General features: G+C 48.1%; 1 protein-coding gene and 1 pseudogene across 1 annotated transcript in view; one reads left to right on the top strand and one right to left on the bottom strand.

The window, feature by feature from the left end:
• The window catches only part of DZANK1 (double zinc ribbon and ankyrin repeat domains 1), a 69,728-nt gene extending 50,009 nt beyond the window's left edge, over positions 1-19,719 (top strand). The window contains exons 13-19 of the mRNA XM_060120270.1: positions 4,787-4,890; positions 5,975-6,049; positions 7,767-7,863; positions 8,585-8,685; positions 10,258-10,338; positions 10,864-10,991; positions 19,596-19,719. Coding sequence (XP_059976253.1) covers positions 4,787-4,890; positions 5,975-6,049; positions 7,767-7,863; positions 8,585-8,685; positions 10,258-10,338; positions 10,864-10,991; positions 19,596-19,719 — 710 coding nt within the window. The remainder of the gene's footprint in view (positions 1-4,786; positions 4,891-5,974; positions 6,050-7,766; positions 7,864-8,584; positions 8,686-10,257; positions 10,339-10,863; positions 10,992-19,595) is intronic.
• On the bottom strand, positions 506-1,204 carry LOC132476536 (lysosomal-associated transmembrane protein 4B-like; annotated as a pseudogene).
• Positions 19,720-23,255: the final 3,536 nt, after the last annotated feature.

Raw genomic sequence — 23,255 nt, 5'->3', positions numbered from 1 at the left:
AAGGAAATTCATGTTTTATTTACGTGTATATATGGACTCCTTACACGATTAACATTCCTTTTCTCCTAAGGGTTTGTTCTATAAACTGGAGTGGCCTAAGAAAAGCATTGTATAATTTTGATTTTATTTTACGCTTTCAAAAGAGAAAGGAGGGAATGGAGAGAAAAGTGTCACAAATTCTTCAACTCTGGGGCTCAGCACGTCCAACAGACTCCTCCGACAAAAGGTTCATCTGGATTGTTGGGTAGTTTCAATGCTGAGGAAAGGCTAGGGGAGCCCACCCCAACCCCACAGAAAGAATTCTACAGTTACTCTATCACGGTGCTCTAGCTAAAGCATAGGTTTCTAACTACAGAGAGTTTCAACTTAACATCTAAAATTTTAAATTGTAGCCTTTCCGCAACAAATAAGCACAGAGAGCTCATCTCAGAAGTGAAATTAAAGAACTATTGCCCTGATGTATGAAAGTCAAGCCATTGCTCCCAGCTATGCCACACTTCCAGGCTTAGGCAGACACATAAGGTGGTGGCAGCTCCTTGGTGGCGCCATTCACAGAGGCATCATTGTATGGGGGTAACAGCACCGTAGTGTCATTGCTGGTAACATAAACCAGGACAGCGGAGGAGTTCCTGCCATTGATGTATCGGTAGCAGTTCCAAACACAGCTAATCAAGTAACCCTTAAAAGTCAAGATAATGCTGATAAACAGAAGAATAATAAGGACCAAACAGGTAGGATTCACTGACCTGATATCATCTTTGTAAGGAAAATCAGGAGGCAGCTGTCGTATGTATTCCTGGATGGAGTTTGGATAAACAAGCACAGTGACTGCACCCAAGGTGTTCAGGGCAAAATCAAAGATCTGGTAACAGAAGAATGGGATGATCCAGGCCACGTGTTGCTTGTATGCTCCATAAGTAGCCATTGCACAGATCAGGATCATGAGAGGAGAAATTGCGATAGCAATGCACATGTTGGCATCATCCATGAGCTCCAAGTACCTCCAAGTTCAGAACTTGAAAAGCGATACTGATCTGGATCAGCCAGGGCGGGCGCTCAATAGAATCAGCAGTGCCACGGCATTGATGATCAGGTACCAGATGCCAAGCAGGATGGTGCCGGTGTGGACATGGCAGCACAGGCAGCAGCTGTTGGAGTAGAACCGCGTCTAGGGGGCCACCATCTTCATCGCTCGGGCCGCCGGCGCAGTGGCGCGAGCGCGCGCCCAAGTTTGCATGAGCTTCGGCCGTGTGGGTCTGGGCCCGCCGCACGGCTGCTGCTGACTCCCTAATCCAATTAAATTTGAGATTCTTTATAGGGATAGTTTTTGAGATATTTTTCAGACTTCAGGAGAGCTCTTCTTAGCTGTTGACTTCTGTGGTTCTCTTTGGTAAACTGGCCAGCCTATGGTTTAACTCCTATCTCTAGGCTTCTTTTAATTGCTTTTTACCACATCATTCATTGTTATCCTTAGGCCTGAACTTCCTCACACTCTTGCCAAAGCAGTGGGTTCCTATGGAGATTCGGAGCTCTCTGTCTTGTCTTCCCTTGTGTAAAATATCTGAGCCAATGCTCTGGATGGGGTGTTTCTCTTCAGCGGCTGGGCACTCAGTGAAGGGCGTGCTGCTGTTCTCTGGTCTTCTTGACTTGTCTCTTCTGCTGTGAGACCTCTGCTTTACAAATAAGCCAGGACAAGGATGACCTGGACCACAGTATTCTCAGTGTACCAGACCCAAGGGAGAGCGTCCATCCCATAAATGGTGGCTGGACAGAGGAGGGGGGACCCCCACGCTTGACTGCATTTGCCCAGAATTTGGTCTCTGCAGCAGGTAATGGGGGCGGGATGAGAAACACTGAAATCCTGCTTCTTCTGGGAAGATTCCGTAGCTCTCCAGCTGGGAGGAGAGGGAGCCATGTGTTTATGGTTGAACCATGTGGAGTGAAGTTTTCATCGTGCTCAGCTGAGAGAGGGGAGGAGGGGGTGGGTCATGGTTCAAACACCACAGACTCTTGCTGTTCTGAGTTTTAGCACAGTTTCCTCTTCAAATGTTTCTGTATTTGCTCTATGTCCCTAGAACCATTTCCAGCCACTTTAAATGTTTATTTTATAGTTCCATGGGGATGAGGTCCCCTGAGTTCCTTGGGCTGCAGAGCTGGGAGTCAGTCATTCCCAGCTCTTCTCTTGCCTCGTGGATTTCCCAGCTGGGAGTCAGGACCCAGTCCACTGTCTTCCAGGCATGAGTGTCCTGCAGAGATCGTCTGCAGAGATGACCAGAATGACCCCTCCCACCCCCGTATGCTGTTTCCCTTCCTTTGGAATCTAGACTGGCCTTGCGAGTTGCTTTGATCAGCAGAAGTGGCAGAAGAGACACCACGACAGTTCCGGGCCTGGACCTAGGAGGGCTGGGAGCTTGCATTTACTCCCCAGGAAGTGAGTGCCGTGCAAAGAGGTCAGGACAGATCACTGAATGAGGACAGATGCCTCAGGGCCCCCAACAGCCACCGCACAGACTGCTGATGTTTGAGCGGGTGCAGGCGGCAGTCACTGGAAGAGAGAGGCCAGGAGGCCCCCAGCTCTGCGCTATCTTAGCCGAGGCCTCAGCCACAGGGATGAGACCATCTCGGACCCCCAGCCTCAGCTGATGGCTCGGCTGATACCATGTGGGGCAGAGATGAGCCGTCCCTGCTGGGCACTGACCACACTCCAGATCCACAGAAGTGGGAGGCCTCAGGTGGTGGACGTTTTAAACCACCAAGTTCTGGGGTGCTTTGCTTGGCACCAACAGAAAATAGACATGGGACCTCAGTTCCCTATAGCAGAAGGCAGCCCCTGGAACCCCCTCTTTCATCCCGAGCTGGGAGGGAGCAGACCTCACCCCCCAAAAGAGGACTTACGGTCTTGCCAGGACCTTTTCCAAAAGACCCCCCTCACCCCTCCCAGCCTTTCCATAAAGCCCTCCCTGGAGGCTTTTTTGAGAGTTGACATTTGATCTTGGAATTGTACATCTGTTGTAGATTCGCAGTAAGATCTTCGTGTTCAGCATACTCCTGCCTGCGTATTTATTTATTTACCTGTATTTTCTCTGGGTCCACCTGTGAACTCCTCAAGGGCAAGAACTTTGTTCACTGCTGTATCCCCAGCCTTCAGTGCATGGCACACAGGAGCTGCTCAGTGACTGCTTGTGGGATGAATGTGCCTACTTTGTGCCAAACCCTGTGCTGGGCTCAGTGCTCCCTCTGGTGTTATGTCAGCTACTGGCAGACGAGTCTCGTGATGCCCAGACCCCTCTGCCCACCTGATTCCAGCACAGCGTGGTGGTTGGTTCTGTGCATCTTTGCTCGCATCCCTCGTCAAAACGTGCCACAGGGCCTCCCTGGTGGCGCAGTGGTTGAGAGTCCGCCTGCCGATGCAGGGGATACGGGTTCGTGCCCCGGTCCGGGAGGATCCCATATGCCGTGGAGCGGCTGGGCCCGTGAGCCATGGCCGCTGAGCCTGCGCATCCGGAGCCTGTGCTCCACAACGGGAGAGGCCACAACAGTGAGAGGCCCGCGTACTGCAAAAAAAAAAAAAAAAACAAAACAAAAAAAAAAACGTGCCACAGCATCTCTTTACTTTGCTGCCTCAGAGCAGCAGAAGACCGCTGGTCCACAGGCGGGTGCAGTTCAGAAGAGCTGGAGCTCACACAAGGGGCCGGGGGCAGAGAGTGAATGCCTCGATCCCTCTGTCCAGTGCACAGACCTGGGGTGCGTTCTGCCTGGTTCCTCTTAGGTCCCAGTAGGACGGAGCCCCGCTGCCCACGGCGTTGACCAGCTTTTAACAGATTCTTAATTGACTTCCCTTCCTGCCCTGTCCTGCTGTTTCTGCTCCATCATTCGTGCTTCCCAGGGTCACCTTCCAAAGAAACTACCTGTCCTAAGTATTCGTCTCAGGCTCTGCTATCAGGGGAACCCAAACTAAGACACTGAGGTTCTCTTATTTGGTGTCACAATGACGTATGAGGTAAGAGGTATTAGTCCCATTTTATAGGTAAGGAAAGTAAGGCTGAGTAAGATTTAGATGTCTGGATGACCTTGCAAAAGCCACCCAATTGCTCTCAGCTTTAGTGTCCTCACTGGTAAAATGATGAGGTGGGATCCGATGCAGGTTTTCATACTCAAGTGGCCACAGAGCAGAGCCAAGAAGTAAAGGCAGGCAGCCAGGCCTGCAAGGGCTGTGGCCGGCTGGAGTGCCCTGCCCCATCCAAAGCAGGCAGCTGCCCCTCGGCCCCAGGCAGCCGGGCCCGGCAGAAGGGCAGGCCCAGTGCTGCTGCGTCGACCACCTGCGCACGAGAAACCAGACTCATGTGAAATCTCTCAAGCCTTAAATGGTGGCAATAAATTCGAATTATTTTAAACCCTGTGCAGACTGAAAGGGGCACAGGAAGCTTTCTGGAGTGATGGGAATGTTCTCCATATCGACGGGATGTATACACTTGCCAAAACTCAAAATAGGGGCACTTATCTTTAAAATAGGAGCACTTTATTAGTAAGTTGTTTCTCAATATGGTTAATTTTAAAAGAAAAAAAGAAAAAGACTCCAGATATGGCAATCAAAATACGTTCCTTTGGAATTCTATAATATTCATGGAACTTATTCTAGTACATAGTCGAGGTTCAGAAAGCAAAAACCATCACAGAGTTTGGCAAAGAGAAATGAGCTCTCTGAAAATCCATGTTGCATGCTGACACTTTTCCTCCTTCACCTCAGAAGAATCATCCATGTGTTTGGGTTCCTCTCCTTCTTTAGGATACTGGAGAAAACAGGTGGACCATATCTCTGCTCACCTCCGGTCTTATGCTCAGAACAATCCTGAATTCCGGGCCTTGATTGCAGAGCCCAGGATGGGAAAGGTGGGTGGCCTCTGAGCAGGACTTCCTCTCTGGAGCATCCCGTAGGATCAGGCTGAGGTTGCCCCCAAGGACTGTCCTGAAATTGCACTTTGCTTGCCCTTTCTCTTTTTCCTGCCCCGCTTTCCATGCCTCTTCGCCTTATTTGACATCCAGGAAAACTGGCTCAGAGAGATTTGGTGACCTGCCCAAGACTACACTCTGGGTCCAGGGGATTCAGGATTTGAAGCAGGTGTGTCAGACCCCAGGGATACTGCTGTTATAAAGACACACATCTGTGAGAAGTCCTCTTCCTCTGTCATGAGACTAAAAGAACCTTTCAAAGTTAGCCCATCCACTCCTCTGCCACCAAGTTAGGCCAACATCGGAACTGTGTCATTGTCAAGTATTGCTCAATTTCCTTTGATAATCTATTTTGGTGGTTTATTAATTCCTTGGCCTAATCTAGGGGTCTCCAAACTGTGGCCTGTGGGGCAAATCTGGCCTGCCACCAGTTTTGTAAATCAAGTTTTATTGGATCACAGCTACACTCATTCATTTACTTATTGTCTGTAGCTGCTTTTGTACTGTAATGGCAAGGACCATATGGCCCACAAAACCTAAAATATTTACTATCTGATCCTTAAAGCATTTGCTGAGCCCCATTGATCTAAATTCCTCCCGCTACTTACAGAGACAGCTGCTCACCTGAATACTTGGCCCTTGATTGCCAAGGCCTGGCCCCCCCAGGTCACTTTTTGCCAGGTGATGACTTGCAGCCATGTGGCTTCATTAAAGTGTGTCTCTTATAGAGAGTATCAATCTGGGTCTTACTTTCTTAACCAATCTGGCAGTCTCTGCTCTTTGATTGGAGTATTTAGTTCATTTATAACTAATGGAATTATAGAGAAGGCTGGATTTGTGTCTGCCATTTTGCCATTTGTGTCCTATTTCATCTAGTTTTTGTTTCTCTTTTCCTGCCTTCTTTTGTGTTAATTAAATGTTTGATTAAATGTACAGCTTAGCCTCTCAGAATTTCTTGGCTGTGGCTCCGGGCTTTGAGTCCCACACTCATGGTTGTGAATTCTTTCTAATACTTTTTTATAAGCTCATCTCTGCTACCGTCCATGAGGATGGATATGAAGTTAGCATCAGGCTGAATTATATTCAAGTCTCAAACAAGGTGAGTAAAACTGCTGGAAGTTATTCATTTCAAAATTGAGTGGCCTAGTAAATGGTAGCTTATGATTTATTGAAATGCTTCTGCATAATCCATAGAAAGGAAGAGTTTAGAATATTATGAAACTTAACTGGAGGCCAGCAATTTCATAGAATTAGAAAAACAACTGAGCTAAACCTCAGAGAAGCCAGCTTTCAGGCACATAAAGATGTCATAAGAACAGAAAGAAATTATCACCCACCCTATTGGTCCTGTAGTTCTCAGGTTTATTTATACCCACTGAAGTCTGAGTATAGGCGAAAGACTGACAGAAATGTTTGCTGATATGTACTCTGACCTATTTGCCTATAAAAATAAGCCATACTTTGTGGCCACGTCTCCCTTGATCTTCCCTCTTATTTGGTAACTGGAACATTGCCATGGAGCCCATAAGTGTGTGACAAACATTAACTGATACAGGCAGCTTTAGTTTCATTGGACAAGAAGTCACAACATACAAAAGGATAATTAATGGATTGAGAAGAGAGTGAAGAAGGCAAGGAAAAGGAGGGGAACTCGGGCCTGGCCCCGACCTGGCAGGGTGCTAACGATGTCTCTAAAACTGGGACAGATACCTGGGCCCTGCCTGACCCACAGGGAGGCTGGGAGTGTCCAGTGGGAAGATACACGTGAATGTGCTTTGTAACCAAGGAAAGCACTAAATGCTGTGTTTTCGGTTGTGTGGCTGCAGCAGAGCTTGGGCGGGGAGGTGCTTCAGGAGAATGGGACTGAGGGACGCAGAACACGGCGAGTCACACCAAACAGTTGTCCCCACTTGAGGCTGTGGGGGAGGGGCATAACCGCTAGGGCAGGTCAGCACCCACCTACTGAGGGCAGCTGGAGACGGGGGTCAGCTGTGAGCTGTTAGCAGCCAACGTGGCAGCTGGGATGGTACCTGACTGGTTAAGGGGAACTGGACAGACACAAGAGTATCTGCAATGTGCTGTCCATCACGTAGAAGTCGGGGATGTGCCCCAGGTTCTGTGTGTGTTTTTTCTTAGCCTGCGTGTTCTGTGCTCAGGAAGTAGCAGGTGGCTCCCGATGGCAGGAGCAGGGTGCCACACTGTGGAACCGGTCCAGGTGGATACAGAATCCTGGGTCTGGCCTGTGTATCACCCATCCTCATTTTATAGACATCCATGTAACCTCATTTTACTTTAACAGCATCTCTTTGAGGCTGGTCATAATATTTCCACTTTACGGGTGAGGAAACTGAGGCTCAGAGAAGTTAAGCCACTTGCTTCTTCCAAGACCCCTAAGCTACTAAGTGACCAAACCAGGATACAGACTCTGCAGCCTGAGCCTCCCCGTCAGGCCACCCTAATCCCAAGGCACGGAAGGGTTGTAAGCACAGGGGGACACAGTTACGTATACATTCATTGTATAAAGGGGCTGGGGCAGCCACAGGGAAGGTGGGCTGGCAGGAACCTGTTTGAAGGCTGTTGCAGTGATCTCGCCGTGAGAAGAGGGGCCAGAATGAGGAGCTGCGTAAGAGGCAGGATGGACAGAACCTCACGGTGAGGTGGGGGAGGTGTCTGGAAGCATGGTCACGCTGCAGGCTTGACTGTCTGGGTAGACGGGGCTGTCGTGAACAGAAAGAGGAGCAGGTGAACAGGGAGATCATTCTGCTGGGACGTGGCAGCCTCCTCTTTCATGGTGCTGGAATCTTTTCATTGGCCAGAACCTTTACCTGAACAAGGAGGTGAATTTCAGCGACCACTTTCTGAGCAGTGTCACCGAGGGAGGGAACGGGCAGTTCGGCAGCGGGTCCAACCTGGGTGAGTTGTCCCCTTCCGGGGACTTTAAAACAGTCGACCAGTTATATATGGATGTTGTTACAGGAAAGTGAATCCTACACGTTCTCATCACGAGGCAACAATTTTTTTTCTATTTCTTTCATTTTGTTTCTATATGAGATGATGGATGTTCACTAAACTTCTTGCGGTCCTCATTTCATGGTGTATGTAAGTCAGATCCTTCTGCTGTGCCCCTGAAACTCACACAGCGCTGTATGTCAGTTACATCTCGATAAACCTGGAAGAAAAAAATAATAATTAAAAAAGAGAAGCCTAAAGAACCGTTGACCAAAAACAACACAGTGACTTGGCAAGGCTGGAGAGAGCTGCTTAAAATTTGCCGGCCCAGCCAGGCCTCTTACTTTCACGTTCCACCCATGTTATTCCTCTGGCCACCGCAAAGTCAGGCCTGAGACCTTTGCAGTCTTTCACAGGAACTGGGGAGATAAATTGGGGCAGGGGTTGCTCTTTGGGGCCTGAGAACTGTAGCCCCTTTGATTCCCCTCCCTTCTCCCATCCTCTGGTTCTGGACCAAGAAGGACAGCCCCGGGAGTCCTTCGGGCCAGGTTTCATCAAATAGAAATTTCTATAAAAGCCTTTTCCTCCTTCCGACCTGTAGAGGGGGGCATGGCAGGAGAGTGGCTCTTTACATGATGGGAGTGGTGGGGTGCTTCACTTTGGTCCTCGACTCCTGTCATTCCAGTGAGTGACTACAGCCAGAGCACCCCGGACACCACGGAGAAAGTCACAAGGACCAAGAATTTCAAGACCAAAACGTTTCAAGGGAAGAAGCAGCAGCTTACGGTATGTGTTCCCCTTGATCCTTAGAGCTGTCTTCTTCAGCCTGTGCATCTAATGTTTTATTTTGAGATTGATTAAATGGAAGAATACTTTTTCATTTTCTGTTCCCTCTTTTATAGCAGTGTGTTTTTATTTTATGGAGGCAAAACCTTTACAATCTCTCGAGATTATTCACTGGAGTTATTTTAAAGTTCTCCTCAGTCTCCTGAATCACCTGTTTCCTCTGGGGTCCGTTCTATCTGCTCATCTTTCTCTTTCTTGCTTTTGGTTTGTCTCGAACATGTGATGATCCTTGGTTGCTAGGTCATGTTGATAAACGAAGGGCTAGTTTGATTAGCACGGGTGCCCAGCTGGGTCTGTGGGCCTGAGGTCTCTGTGGGTGGAGGGTCCTTGAAGTTGCCAGGGTGGGAAGGCCTTCCCTCTGCTGGTGAGCGCGGTAGTGGAAGTGCTGTGGTGGTTTCCACTCCTTCCTGGTTCTCCAAACCCGTGCCGTGTCTGGTCTCTGCGCTTCGCCCTTCTCAGGCCCAGTGCTCCCAGGAGAAACCTCTGTTAGGCAAATTGTGAACTGTATGGAAAATAGTATCAGGGTTTAAGCAGGGAGCAAAAGCTTCCCGCCCTTCTACACGGGAGAGCGGGGCGGATGCCGGCCATCCCGTGATTCATGGTAAAGCCCTTTAATAACACGCTGTGGATTCAGCCACACCCAACGCCCGCCCTCCTGCTGGGCCCCCTGGAGAGAATACACTCACATGTCTGGGGTCTACAGCTGGTTTTCCTCTTGGCTTTGATTTCCCTGTCAGTCTGATTCCATCTGCTTTCAATCTATGGGATTCTTCACCATTTCTGATCCATGCATGGTACTCTTTCCCGGTTTCCCTCAGCTGTTAGAGTTTTGTTTTTCACAATTATGGACCATGAATAGTTTTAACGGGAGCTTTGGAGAGACAGTGGGTGCCCTTGCTCACCCACCACCTTGCCCTCTAGTTGGCCTTCTTTGGCTGTGGCAGCGAGCTGGAGGTGGACACAGGGTCAGTTCCCCCCTCCAGCCCCACCACTTCAGTCCCACGGGGCCCCGGGGCCTCTCCGCACACACACGGGCACCCAGCCTGGTCGAGGGTGGGGGGGTTCTCCGCAGGCAGGTGGTCACACTCAGGCTGATTTTGAACACCTTATAAAGCATGCAGCGTAAACTTTAGGATTCACCTGGTTGCTTTTCCTCGAAATATTCATAATAAAACTAGTGTGTGGTTTCTGGGGTTTTATGAGGTTTCTCATTGCATCCCTGCCCTTAATAACACGAAAAAATGTCAGTGTGGTGTCCTTCCCCCAGGCAAGGCCTCAGAGACTGGCTAGATTTACATTAGATGTGTTTATCTGTGCTGCTGGCCGTTGAAGACCACACACACACACACACACACACACACACACGCTTGTACTCACACTCACCTGTCCCTGGGACTCAGAACTTACCCAGGAGAGGAAACATTTGCCCTGAGGGTTGAGCCTGGACAAGTGGGGCGTGACAGTAAAAAGATTTTGCTGCCGTGGAAACGACCACCTTCTGTGATCCTGCAGCCTGAAAACAAGCTTCTACTGAAGGAAGTCAGACCAGCAGGGGAAGGAAGAGTGTCTGTGATGGAACAGCTACCTGATGAAGTAAGCGCAGCCCAAGAACACACTTCCCTGAGGCTCTCAGCCAGGCCTGTCACCCCGTCTCTTTCAGATGGAAGTTTGGTTCAATATTGTGATAATCACAGTGCCGCTTAATTTAAAACCATCTGGAAGTAGGCTAAATGGCTAGTCAAAAACTTTACATTAATTGTTACCTGTTGCTAATTTTTATAGCAAAGAAAATAGGCAGAAAAGTGCACAGGAGCCCAAATAAAGTGCAGGAAGGTGGACAGAATCCCTGGTCTGTGACCCTGTGTGACCATGATGTTTCCTAAAGAAGCAAGGTTGTCCATCCAGGTGCCTGGCCTCCTGCTGGGGGAGCAGAAACACAAGTTTTATCGCCCACATGACTTGGCAGCTCTGTCTTTATAGGTTAGGTCTTGGGGTTCCTGCTTCTTTTGAGTTAAAGCAGTTTAGTTCCATCAAGCGTTTGTTATACTTACTAGGATGGCGAGCGGGCGCCATTGAGCTTAGGCTTTGTGCAAGTTTGTCCTTTTCTACACGCTGCAGGGAGCAGATCCCACCTGCAGTGACAACGAAAACCAGCCTGTTCAGAGCCTGGCGGTCACGAACAAGCACCATGAAGCGATCCCGGTTCTCGTGCAGAGGGGAGCGGACGTGGACCAGCAGTGGGGCCCGTGAGTGGAACACAAGGAAGGGAGAGTTGTGGGTGAGGTCGTAGCCAGCTGGTGCTCGGTGGGGCTCCTCCGAGCAGTCAGTTTGCAGGCCCTGTTCAACTGGAACCACTTAGGAACCACTTCGACCCATTTCGGCCTTAATGAGAGACGTAACTGCTTCTGTTTTCCAAATCTGGGTAAAACAAAGGTTTTTAAACAGACTACTGGATTGTCTAACTTTTAGTAGCTTTGATAAATGATGATCCATTTTGTTAACTCATGAATTTATATTTGTGGGCCCGCAAATCCTTAGCCATTGGGTGTTAAGCGGTGTTTTCATCATGATTTTCATCATGATGGGAAATGTACCCATGAAGTTACTGCAGAAAGAAAACCTTATCCGGTCGTCCGTGGATGCGAACAGCCCCGGGGGGAGGCGGTGCATGGGGGTTCACCACATCATCTCCTGTTTCCACAGCTTGGAAGCGGGATGATGAGATCCCCAGTCACATGGGATGGTTTTGTTCCTTTCCCACCCTTGACCCCACCCAGCCTTGTGAGTCCACTGTTCTCTTGCAAATTACTTTGGGGACCTGGGGTGGACAGTGTTTTGAGTCCAGGTCCTCGCCGTTAACTGCTTACATCCCGCTGACCATCTATTGAACTGGAAGTCATCTGGGGGAATCGCAGGTCAACCACTCTGCCGCCTGCACTGTTACTGAGGTAGCTGGGGGCCCCAGTCTGTGAACCATGCTGCCGAGGATGGCAAGGAGCACAGGGGACAAAAGTTAAATAGCTTTGCTTCTATTCTCCTCTTTCAAAATTTCCTCTAGCGTTTTTATTGAAAATATCTCTCTCAATTTTTCTATGTGCGGTTTTTAAAGTTTCTGCCCAATAGGACTCCTGTGTCAGTAGACACGACCCCCTTTTTATCAGTAGTTTAATTTTATAGCAGAGTGTTTGGCCTGTGGGTGTACACACTCGAAGGCTGGAATTTACTTTCTCAAGTTCTCTTGGGGTTCACAGGCGTCATACCTTGTCAGCTTCGTCATTTACATTCCTACACTTACATTATCATTGTTAATAGAAATAATGACACCTTGTTTTGTGTGAAGGTATACTTTATATTTGGATAATTCAGATAAGCATTTTTTAATAGCATTTACATATAATGCTTGTGGTTGATACAAAAATCGCTTGAGGGGCTTCCCTGGTGGCGCAGTGGTTGAGAGTCCGCCTGCCGATGCAGGGGACACGGGTTTGTGCCCCGGTCCGGGAAGATCCCACATGCCGCGGAGCAGCTGGGCCCATGAGCCGTGGCTGCTGAGCCTGTGCGTCCGGAGCCTGTGCTCCACAACGGGAGAGGCCACAGCAGTGAGAGGCCCGTGTACCAAAAAAAAAAAAGAAAAAAAAATCGCTTGAGCACATTTTGAATTGTAGCTTAAGTGGATGAGTCCTGGCTTTATGAAGAGTCCGGCTAACAGGATGAACCTAACTCTGGACGTGGAACAGGTGACCTGTCTCTCTTTGGTGTTCCTCAGTTTCCACTGTTGCTTCATTACCATTCTGTAAACTGACATCTATCCACATGTGATCTCCTTGCATTTCTACTAAGTCTAACGCTGTGGTTATATGGTCTAGCTGAATGGTGTGTAATAGCCCTTTGTCACTCCCCCTGCATTGTCATGGTTACTGTTAGCAGAATATAGCTCACGTCGGGTCAGGGAGGGGCGGGTTCAGAAAGCAGATTTTTCCACTGAGAGCCAATGCTGCTGAGCGTGGCTTATATGTGTTAGTTCACAGTGTTTGGGCCTGGGTCCACCTGGCCTCTGCCCCACAGCTGGACCTCTGTAGACCCAGGAACATGACCTCAAGGCTCCACTGTCTACAGCTCTTCAGGCACAAGCCATCTGGCGATCTGACTTTCCTGTAAAAGAGGCTCCGTGACTTGTCCTTTGCAAGCAAGGATTAACATCCTCTTCTCACCCTGAGCCTGTTTAGCTAATGGCGAGAGGCAGCCCAGGTGGTCTCCATACAGGTAACTTCTGTCCAGCAGCTTGGCCGGTAGCAGAAAGCCCCTCCCTAGGGTTTCTGGTTCCCATGTTTGTGTCTTTCTTACCAGAATAAACTCATACTCAGCAGAAAGGGGATGGCTGAGGAGAAATACACATCTTCCACCAAAGCTGACACCTCTTACCAGCAGACTTCAGAAACACGGATTCAGAAAGTCTTGCGAGGAGAGGGACACAGAGATGCTGTTTGCTTTTGGACAGTAGCTGCCCATCTTCACTGGCAGTTTCAAATATCCAGCCTCTGAGCTCTGCCCTAGCAGGCTAGTGAGGAAAATGCAACCATCAGTTTTCTTAGAGGTTCACCTGTGGAGATTTATTCTATTAGGTAATTCAGGATTTACAAAGAGAGAGTGTACCTTAATTCACCGTGATACTTAGATTGGAGTAAACAGTTTGAGTTGCTTGTGCATTAGTAGAAAAGTGTCTTTTTGATACAAATTCACAGAGCACCACAGTGTACTTGCTGTGCCAATCACGTTCTGGAAGGTCTGCCGTGACAATGACAAGCTCCTCGGAGGAGGAGACTCACAGCATGGAGTTCTGATGGCAGGACGCACTCTGTTTCGTGCCCTTGCCATGTTGCAGTTAACTTGTTTGGGGAGCTAGGTACACCGCTAAGAGTTGGCAGAGTCATGATTCATCATCTTCCAAAACCAAACTGTGGTTACGCAGGAAACCACTAACCCAGAAAATCTAGCCATCAGAGATCCCCGCCCCCAGCCCCATTATTGAGTAAATAAAACACGCACTCTGCTCTCAGCCTGGGGAGAGTTGTGAAGACAGAAGGTCTTGAGTCCACCTAGGAGATGCCGCAACCCTGTGAATATATCTGAGTTCAAGTGGTAAATGTGTGATGAAGCCCCAGGAACTTGAGGGGGTGAAGTGACAGTGAAGCCTTATTTATGCCACTGGGGAGGCAGGAAAGATGAAAGATGAGGAGGAGATTGGTGTCTGGTGTGACTGAGACCTCCGTGGTCAGACCCCCGTAGCACACTGTGTACCCCTCCACCCTGAATTTACAGCCAGGTCCTCTGAGCTCCCCAAGAGAGGAACAAGCACCATGTCACAGGTGACCGGGTGGCCCTGGCACATCTGGGGGCACCAGGCTGGCACTCACACATGTGCTGAGTAGATGAACAAATAATTCAAGTGACTTAGAGCCCAGGAGAGGTCATCTGAAAGACCTCGTGAGAAAGGTACACTTTGAATATGACCACTTTGAATGTGCTAAAGGAGGGGAAAGTAGAGTCTTCTGTGGTGACAGGGGACAGTTTGGAGGCAGGAGAGAGCAAAATGTGGAGAAAATGAACGTATTCCTCTTGCTAGGTCTTCTCGTCTATAAAATGGGGATAATCGAACTCGGGTCATAGAGTTAGTGGAGGATGAGGTGAGATCATTTGTAGTGCCCGGAGCCTAATGATTGGACTTCAGTGGTGGCAGTCGTGAAGCTGTGATTATGAAAACAGAGGATCATCAGGATTTGAGTGGGAAGTATCAGCTGCACGATGATTGACATAGGATACGGGGATGGGTGAGTTGGCTCTGGGAGAAGAACCACGTGGGGCTTAAATAACAGAAGCCCTGGGTGAAAGGTGTTACAACTGGATTTAAGTTCTAAGTTCTATTTCTGTTAACAGATGTCACCGAGCCTTCCCAAGTCCAAGTTTTCACATTAAGGAAAGGGCATGTGTATTTTTTTAATGCACCAAACTCTAAGAAGATGAACTTGATCAATGCTTCTCATACTTTAATGTGTATGTAAATCAGCCAAGGACCTTGTGAAAATGCACATTTGGTGGGTCTGGGTGGGGCCGGGCCTGAGATCCAGCATCTCTAGCAAGCTCTCAGGAGATGCCAACGGTCCAGGTGCCACAGTCTGAGTAGCGAGGGTCCAGAGGCTGTTCTTACAAACACTGAGACGTTAAGAACCCGCCCAGCGTGGTCCGTGGTAAGGAGTGACCTCACAGAGCTGTTGGACACGGGACTCTCCCTGTGCCTGACTGCTCAGTTATGTTGATCTGATCAAACTAATAACAGTAATGTCACCACCACCAACAACAATATGAAGGGTGATCCCCAAATCTTAGTTGCTTGCAGGAACTGTTTGTATCAAACCAAAGGCAGATCTTTGGAAAGTCATGGAAATTCTGTCATAAGGCACATGGCCTTGCCACTTTCACTTACTGCCTCTGGAGAAATATAAGGAGAAGCTAACCAATCATACCACTCAGACTTAGTTGGCACCAGCAGCCTTGGCCAGATAAGTTTGCTGAAATTACATGAATGATAAGATCTAAACTTAGACAAGGTCTAAGAACATTAGGGTGGTTGGACACTTAGAGTTCTGCCGCAACACAAAACCGGTGAAAGCGCTAAGTTTCTCATTTACTTTGGAAAATGGAAAGCCTTCTCATTACCTGGTCAGTTCGGATTCTGGAGCCCGAATCAGGCAGAGGATTACCCTCCCACAGGTGGATGCAGAGTTCATAGTTATGTTTTCCTGCAATTCATATGGGTTTCAATCTTGGAGGCAATACTCCTTCCCTTAATTTGTTTGTCTATTCATTCTTTTCATTGATGTATTCATTTTACTAGTGGTTTCTGAGCACCTACTGTGTGCTGGTCAGCATTCTAGGTGATGGAGATACAGCAGTGATGAAGACATCACTTCCCTTCCCTCATGGAGCTTACAGTTTAGTGGAGGAGACAGGCAAAAAACAAGTAAGCAAATGAATGAGTAATTTCAGAGCATGATAAGTGCTACAAAGAAAATAAAGCCAGGTAAGAGAATCGAGCGTGATGTGGTCAGGAAAGGCCCCCACCTCCACCCTCCAGGACCAGAGACTCCCAGAATTAGTCTGGGACAGACTTGATTTAGGTACAAAGCAGTATGGGGATGTTTAGTCACCAATTTCATCATTCATTTCTGGCCTAGTCGTACTGACGTTGCCTTATTTATGACTAGTCTGGCAGAAAGATTTCTTAAATTGTGTATGTTTATTGAAAACTATTCATACGCACCAAATCACTTTTTAATTGTATCGAAGTGAGACGTGGACATGATTGAAAAATCAAATCCTGTGGAAGGGCATGGCGGTCCTCTGCTGCCCTCACCTCTTCACCCCCAGTCCTTGTCTCCAAGGACGACTACATGTCAATGTCTTAAAGTTCTCCCGAGAGTCACCTATATCTCTGTCACTAAACAATACACTTCAACCCATCACTCCTGATTTAGCATGCTTAGACAGTATCTGCTGATTCTTGCTGTCATAGGTGATGATTTTGCTTGCTGACCGGACCTTCATGTTTTGATCATTCTGTTCCTGTTCTTGTTCTTTAGTAATTACTGCTGAACTATCAATGAAATGCCTGAACTGCTGTATTTCAGTCATCATCTTTCAATGATGTCACCGGTGTCTCTTGACTCACCTGGATGTAAGTGCACATAAGTGTATGTCACTGCTCTCTACCTTTCCTTCCCCTTCCATCTCACAACTTCTCTTAGTATATGCTTACTTTTTACAACACTACTCACAGCTATATTTACTTGTGTTAACATAATGAAGACATCCATTCTTCATCCATAGGTTGATTGCAATAGTTGAAAAGCACGAAGAGCAATTGCATTATAATAGCTACATAAATATTGTTCATTGGTGTACTCTGATTACATTTTCTTGTTTGTAGGTTCAAGAAAACAACACTTAGGCCACTCAAAGTAAAATTTTCTTACCAGGAATGTCAAGTAGATCCTCCTTACACACCATAAATTATTCAAAATCAGGTCACATTTCATTTTCTTTCATAAACCATGAACAACTTATGTATTTTTGTATGTGACTTTGATTTTCCTGGACTTTCGGATTGCCTTGTTTTTTTCTAGTTTGAAAAAGAACATGCCTTCACCACATCCATAATCTTACCTGGTTTCTTACTTTTTCAGTGCTTTTTTTCTTAGAGACTTTCCTCTTGGAGTATACTTCCTACTCGGATTTTGCCTGACAGCCCTCTGGCCCTGCTGCACAGTGGTCATCATGGGATTTCTTTTCACTGGAATCCACCTATAGTTATTGTTCACATTTTTCTCTTTCTTGGTTTTGACCCTTGTCAGGCTAGAGTGTGGCCTTAGGTAACTTCTTCAGAGAGGGTATGTAGAAAAAAACTTTTGAGTCCTTGAATATCAAAAATGACTTTCGGGGGCTTCCCTGGTGGCGCAGTGGTTGAGAGTCCGCCTGCCGATGCAGGAGACATGGGTTCATGCCCCGGTCCAGGAAGATCCCACATGCCATGGAGCGGCTGGGCCCGTGAGCCATGGCCGCTGAGCCTGCGCATCCGGAGCCTGTGCTCCGCAACGGGAGAGGCCACGATAGTGAGAGGCCCGCGTACGGCAAAAAAAAAAAAAAAAAAAAAAAAGATGACTTTCTTTTCTCTTCACTCTTGACTACTAATACCTTGATATTAATTTCTGTGTTCAAAATAATCAAGCCTTGCTCTCATGATTTCTAGCACCCAGCATAGCCCATGAAAATGCTACAGCAAATTCTTATTCATTTCTGACCTCTTTGTTCCTTCTGGAACCATTTATCCCTGAGGTTCTGAAATTTCATGGGGGTATTTTTTTGATGTGCTGTTGTTCATTCATCCACTTGGCCCTTTCAGTCTGAAAAGTCATGTGTTTCTTCAGCTCAGGGAAATTTTATCTCTTTGGTATTTTCTCCCCTCCGTTATTTCTGATTCTTTCTTTCTAGAATTCCTATTAGTTAGGTGGTGGACCACTTGCATTGACCCTCTCTGTCTGTCTTTTTAATTTTTTCCCCCATATTTTTCATTTCCCTTTTTCTCTCTGTTTTAAGAGATTTTCTTGACCTTCCTGCTGAATACTTTTTCTTTCAACAGTCATATTTTTACTTTCTAAGAGCTCCTTTTTGTTCTGATTGTTTCTTCTTCAAAGCCTTCTGTTTTTGTCTACTATTGTCTTCAGTCATTTTTAAGTTCTTACATTTGTGTTTGATTTTTCTTTGATGCTACAGATTTTTCTCAGATGTGTGTGATCCTTTGTCATCCATCCATGTTTGAGAATGCGGAATGGGCTAGATGAGTGGGAATTCTGTGTGTATGGCAGGAGCTTATCATCTGGGGTGGGGGTGGGGTGGGTTGTGGGTGTATGAAGCTGCTCTCAGGCTGGGACAAGTGGAAGGCTTCCCTCTGGGCATGGAAGTTGCCAGAGGCTCCGTTTATCTCCTTCAGAAAAGAGGCCGCCATCCTTTTTCTCTATTGGGATAAATGTATGGCTGCAGGTGCATCTGCAGGTACAGGGGACAGGGTGGGGGTGTCAAGGAAAAGATCAGGGCCAGGAGAAGGCAGACCTCCAGTTGCTCATCTCATCTCTGTCTTCAGCCACAACTCCCACCTTCCATCACTTCTGCCACCTCTGGGCAGGAGCCTTTCATGAACTCTAGAATGCAGGTAGCAACCCATCCTCCACTGCAGCATCCACTGCTCACTCACTGGGCCAAAGCTGACCAGGCAAGGTAGAGACAGTCTGGCAGATCGCGAAATATGCTGTCTGACCTCTCGGGCCTGCCCTCTGGGTTCTAAGATTGGTGTTTATTTTCATATCACACAAGCCAAACTCACTAAAGCCAAGGTCATTGTCCCTATACAAGAATAAGAGCCACAGCCCTGAAAGGTTATTATCATACAGACAGTGCCCAAAGGGTCAAGCCAAGGGTGAGACCGTGTCCAACGCGTTCCATGAACTCTTGCAGGAAATACACTAACATAGTATTTATTAGCATTTGCTAAATTGACTACAAACCATATCCTTGTGGGGTTTCTCACTTTAAAACATGAATATGTGTATAGATTTTCACTTTCTCTCTGATATCAGAGCTTACCCTCCAAATCCTCCAAGGAAAGGAGCAGAGAGGGCAGAGTCAAGAGATTCTCCTGGGTTAGTTAAATAGGTCGTGGGTGAAACCAAGGCCCCTTTGGTCACCTGCTCCTTCTCCACTTTCTCGAGGATGCAAACCAAGGATTTAGCCAGGGATTTTTTCCCATCCAAACAGGCTCCAAAATGCAGCTCTTCATGAAGCAGCTCTGCTTGGCCTGGCAGGAAGGGAGTGCATCACTACCTTACTGGGGTATGTTCCTTGGCCTCTGAGGGACACTGATGGCCACAGTGATCCCCCTGTTGGCCTGTGAGGATTTCAGAGGGTCCTGGTTCCTGAACAGCTGACCCAGTAATGGGGCCACCATCCCCCCATGGCTCCCAGGGCACTAAGGGCTTTTAAAAGCACAATGAAAACGTTGCCCCCCTAAACCCACTTGGTTGTGGGTCGTTGATGCAGTGGGAACCCACGGCCGGGATTGGCACTGGACGTGTGAGATCACAGTGCCCCTCAGGTCTCAGGGTAGAGCCGCCCTTGAGGGCTGGTCACGGTGGCCTCTTGGGGGAAGTTTGGGACAGGGGCCAGGAGCTCCCAGACTGGCCTCCAAGGCAGGGAAGGTTCGGAGACCTGAGTCCGTCCGCTCACCCCCATTTCCTTCGCAGATGCAATGCAAGCGTTCAGAAGAAGAACGCAAGAGACCAGACAGCGTATGACCTGGCCCTGGAAACTGGGGATGACCCCGGCGTCTCGCTCTTTGCTGCTAAGCTCAGCCTGGATGACCGTTAGCCCTGAGGGCCCCGCAGGCTTCCTTTAAAGAAACCATCCAGCTCTGGCTGTGCTTTGTTCTCTTCCTTCTGAAATGCGTATTTGAGGTTTGAAAACTGAGCTCGAGAGGCACTCATAAGCTTTTAAAAGTTATGTGACAGTATAAGCCCCCAACACCCCGTGAATATTTCCCCAAATGCCCTGGAGAGTGATGAATTTAGTGTATGCTTTCAGTGGTGTATTGCTGCTTGTCTTAGAATTTGCTCTTTAATTTTATTTCTCAGTAGATAAAATTACACACGGTTCTAAGCCAAAAGGTATAAAATGTTGTGAAGTCTCCCTCTCGTCCCTGCCCCACAACCACCCACGTCCCCTCCACAGAGGCCGCCAGTGACATCCGTGTCTGTTGTGTCTTTCCAGAAGTAGTGTAGGATTATATAAGCAAATGTGCCTAGTATGTGTATGTGTTCATACAGAGTACACGTAAAATATAAGTAGAGGTAGCACATATATTATGTCCCCTTGTCTAAGACAAATGGTGGGAAACCACGTACTGTTCTGCATGTTGTTTGCTTAATATATCTAGTTAGTGGTTTCAAATTAGTTAGTGCATAAAGATTGAGCTTATTAGAATTTTTCCTTATTAAGCTAAACTCATCAATATTCCTGTGGTTATGGCTTGTTCTTTGATTGACAAGTAAGCTTCGAATAAACCAATTGCAGGAATGTGTAATTTTGATTCATTTCTTTTTTTCAGATCGTCATTTCAATCTTTGGGTGCTAATGCTGCAGTAGGAGTCCCTAAATTGTTTCTGTTAACATTTGTAAACAGGATATTTGTTACTTTAGAATAAGTAACTCATGACAATAAGTAATAGACTCTGCTGGCACCACTGCCTACCCTTTATTTCCCCAGGGTGGATGACTGTCTGCAGGGGGACAGGTGCAGAGTGGGACCCAAGCCCCAGTGGGGTTGGGCGGTGCCGACCCTGGCTTCCCAGGTAGACGCCTGGCCTGGCAGCCTGCAGAAGGGGAGGGAGTGGCTGCCAGGGTAACCAGTGTCCGGAGAGCCCCGCCGAGGACAGTCATCTGGTTTGGTGTCTGGGTGGTTTGCACAGTGTCTGCTTCATGTAGCCAGGACAACCTTTCCAGAATTCTCTTCCTTTAAGGTTGGGCTCAGGGTTGGCTGCAAGAGAAACTGCACAAGTTTCAAGATTCAGAAGATGGAAGGGATACGGCGGCCACCACCCCAGGAAGGTGGGTTAGGGTACCCGACACTGTGGCTCGCACCCCATGGGCTCTGGAATTGACAGTGGGGGAGTAGGGTGTGCAGTTCTAGGCCATTTCCCCGGACCTCAGGGAGCAGGGAGGGCCCCAGGGACCTGCAGGTTCCACCACAATCCCCTCGGGGCTCTTGGGCGAAGCTTTCATACCCTGAGTGCAGGAAACATTGCTCCCTGGGTTTTCTGCGCTTCTGGTGGAGGGTCCCACCCTCCCTACCCAGAGGCCCTCCCAGCACCGGCTGCCTGACATCTCACGCTGGGGCTCTGTTCTCTCACACAAACTGCCCTTGAATTTCACTCCTTCAGAATCAAACCTCATTTAAAAAGGGAACAGGTAGTTTAATAGTTAAGATGCAGGAACACAGTTTCAAATCCAGAAACTTTCTTGATGAAATCCTACAAGGTTACATAAAACATTATATAAACATTGAACTACATGTTTGGAAGAAAATTAACATCAAACCCACGTTTTTAAGGCAGGACCTTTCTGGTTTCAAAAGTCATGTTTTTTCTTATCCTTTATAGACCTTTCTTTTTCTTTGCCTAATGACGGTGTATCAGGGCTTGACAAGGGAGCAGAACTGCTATAGTGATCAAAAGTCAGGGCTTTAATAAAGGAACCGGATGGTAGGCAGCCGGGGAGTGAGTGGGTCTGACTGTGGCCGACTCGCTGCAGCTCAGCAGGGCCGCAGTGGGGAACAAAGGGCGGGGGTGATGTGGGGAGGGGTGGAGCCACGTGAGCCCTGGACGCGTCTCCCTCCCCCTTCCTCACCGTGGAGCCTGCTCTGGGCCGGGCTCTCCAGAAGCAGGTGCCGTGATGGTTTGGGACTGAGGGCATGAGTGTTTACTGGTGACTGACACCCGTGAGAGGAGGAGAAGGGGACTGGGCAGGGGGAGTGGCTGGTGGCCCCACAGCCCCGACAGAGCCTCCCAGGCTGTTTGAGTGGCCTCACAACATGGCGGCCGCTTGCCCTCGAGTGGGGGTCCCAGAGAGTAAGGCCGGGTCCTGTTGTTCTTTATCACCTGCCTCAGGACCACCCACCATCATTTCCACGGCATCCTGCTGTGCTCAGCTCCACGTGGCACAAATACCAGGAGGTAAGGATCATGAGAGGCCATCTTGGAAGCTACTTTGGTGAGTAAATAAACAGAATGAATAAATGAGAGTGGGTTAGAGCGTTGTCTAGAGAATAAGGCTCTGCGCTCGTCAATAAGCTTCAGAAAACACTTTCCTTACTTTTCCATATGCGGCCACCTGAAACAGAAGTTTACTCTGTAGATAAATATAAAAAGCACACGTATAAAATATGAAGAGTTAGATGTTAGCTCTTTTATTCGCTATTTTTATTAGCTAGTTTAAGCGGACATCTTTACAACAAATATATCTGGATTTGACTCCTCACGTTAAAATAAATTAAATTTAGTTTACCCGGCTCCCTGCTGCTGCTTCCATCTTTCTACAATCAGCGTTATCCTAGGATGGTAATGGGAAAACAATCACAGTGCCCACTGGGCTCCCCGGTGCCCTCAGGCTTTGGACGATTTCCTCCTCACCAGACAGGCGACCCCAGGCTTTTCTTCCATCCAAGCCCCACCACCCGCTATGTGCGCCGGCCCATGCCAGCTCCCACTTTGGTGGCATCACACGAGGGGATGGGAGTTAACAAGGCGGGGGAAGGGAGAATTCACTCTCTCTGCCTGGCTCTTGAGCTGGGACCGCCATCTCCTCCTGCCCTCAGACTGGGCCCAAACCAGTGCCCCTGGTTCTCCGGCCTTTGGACTCAAACCAGAACTACATCACCAGCTTTCCTGAGTCTCGGCTGCAGATGGCAGGCGGTGAGAATTCTCAGCCTTCGTGAGAGCACGAGCCAGTTCCGATAATAAATCTCTCTGTGTTTATCTGACTGGCTGTTTCTCTGGAGAACGCTGACCAATACACTTCTGTACTTTACTGTCCTTTTTTTCTTTGATATTCATCCCCGTATTCACTCTCTTTTTTCCCTTCAAACTGGGGGTACAAAGTGCTGAGGACCAGGCATGACAGGCAGCTCTATGATGACGCCCAGTGAGTCCCTCTCGTGGACACCGTGGGGTGCCCCTCCTGTCATTGGATGTTATATGGCAAAGGTGATGTGAGTCTGTAATGTAATTAAAGCCATAATCAATTGATTTAAAGTTAATCAAACAGGAGGTGATCCTGGGTGGGCCTGACCTTATCAGTGGAGCCCTTTAAAACAGTGGCTCAAGGTCAGAGACTCAAAACAGCCAAATCCT

The sequence above is a fragment of the Mesoplodon densirostris genome, chromosome 16, assembly GCF_025265405.1.
Source record: "Mesoplodon densirostris isolate mMesDen1 chromosome 16, mMesDen1 primary haplotype, whole genome shotgun sequence".
In the NCBI taxonomy this organism is placed as follows: domain Eukaryota; kingdom Metazoa; phylum Chordata; class Mammalia; order Artiodactyla; family Ziphiidae; genus Mesoplodon; species Mesoplodon densirostris.
This window is presented reverse-complemented; position numbering and strand designations above follow the sequence as displayed.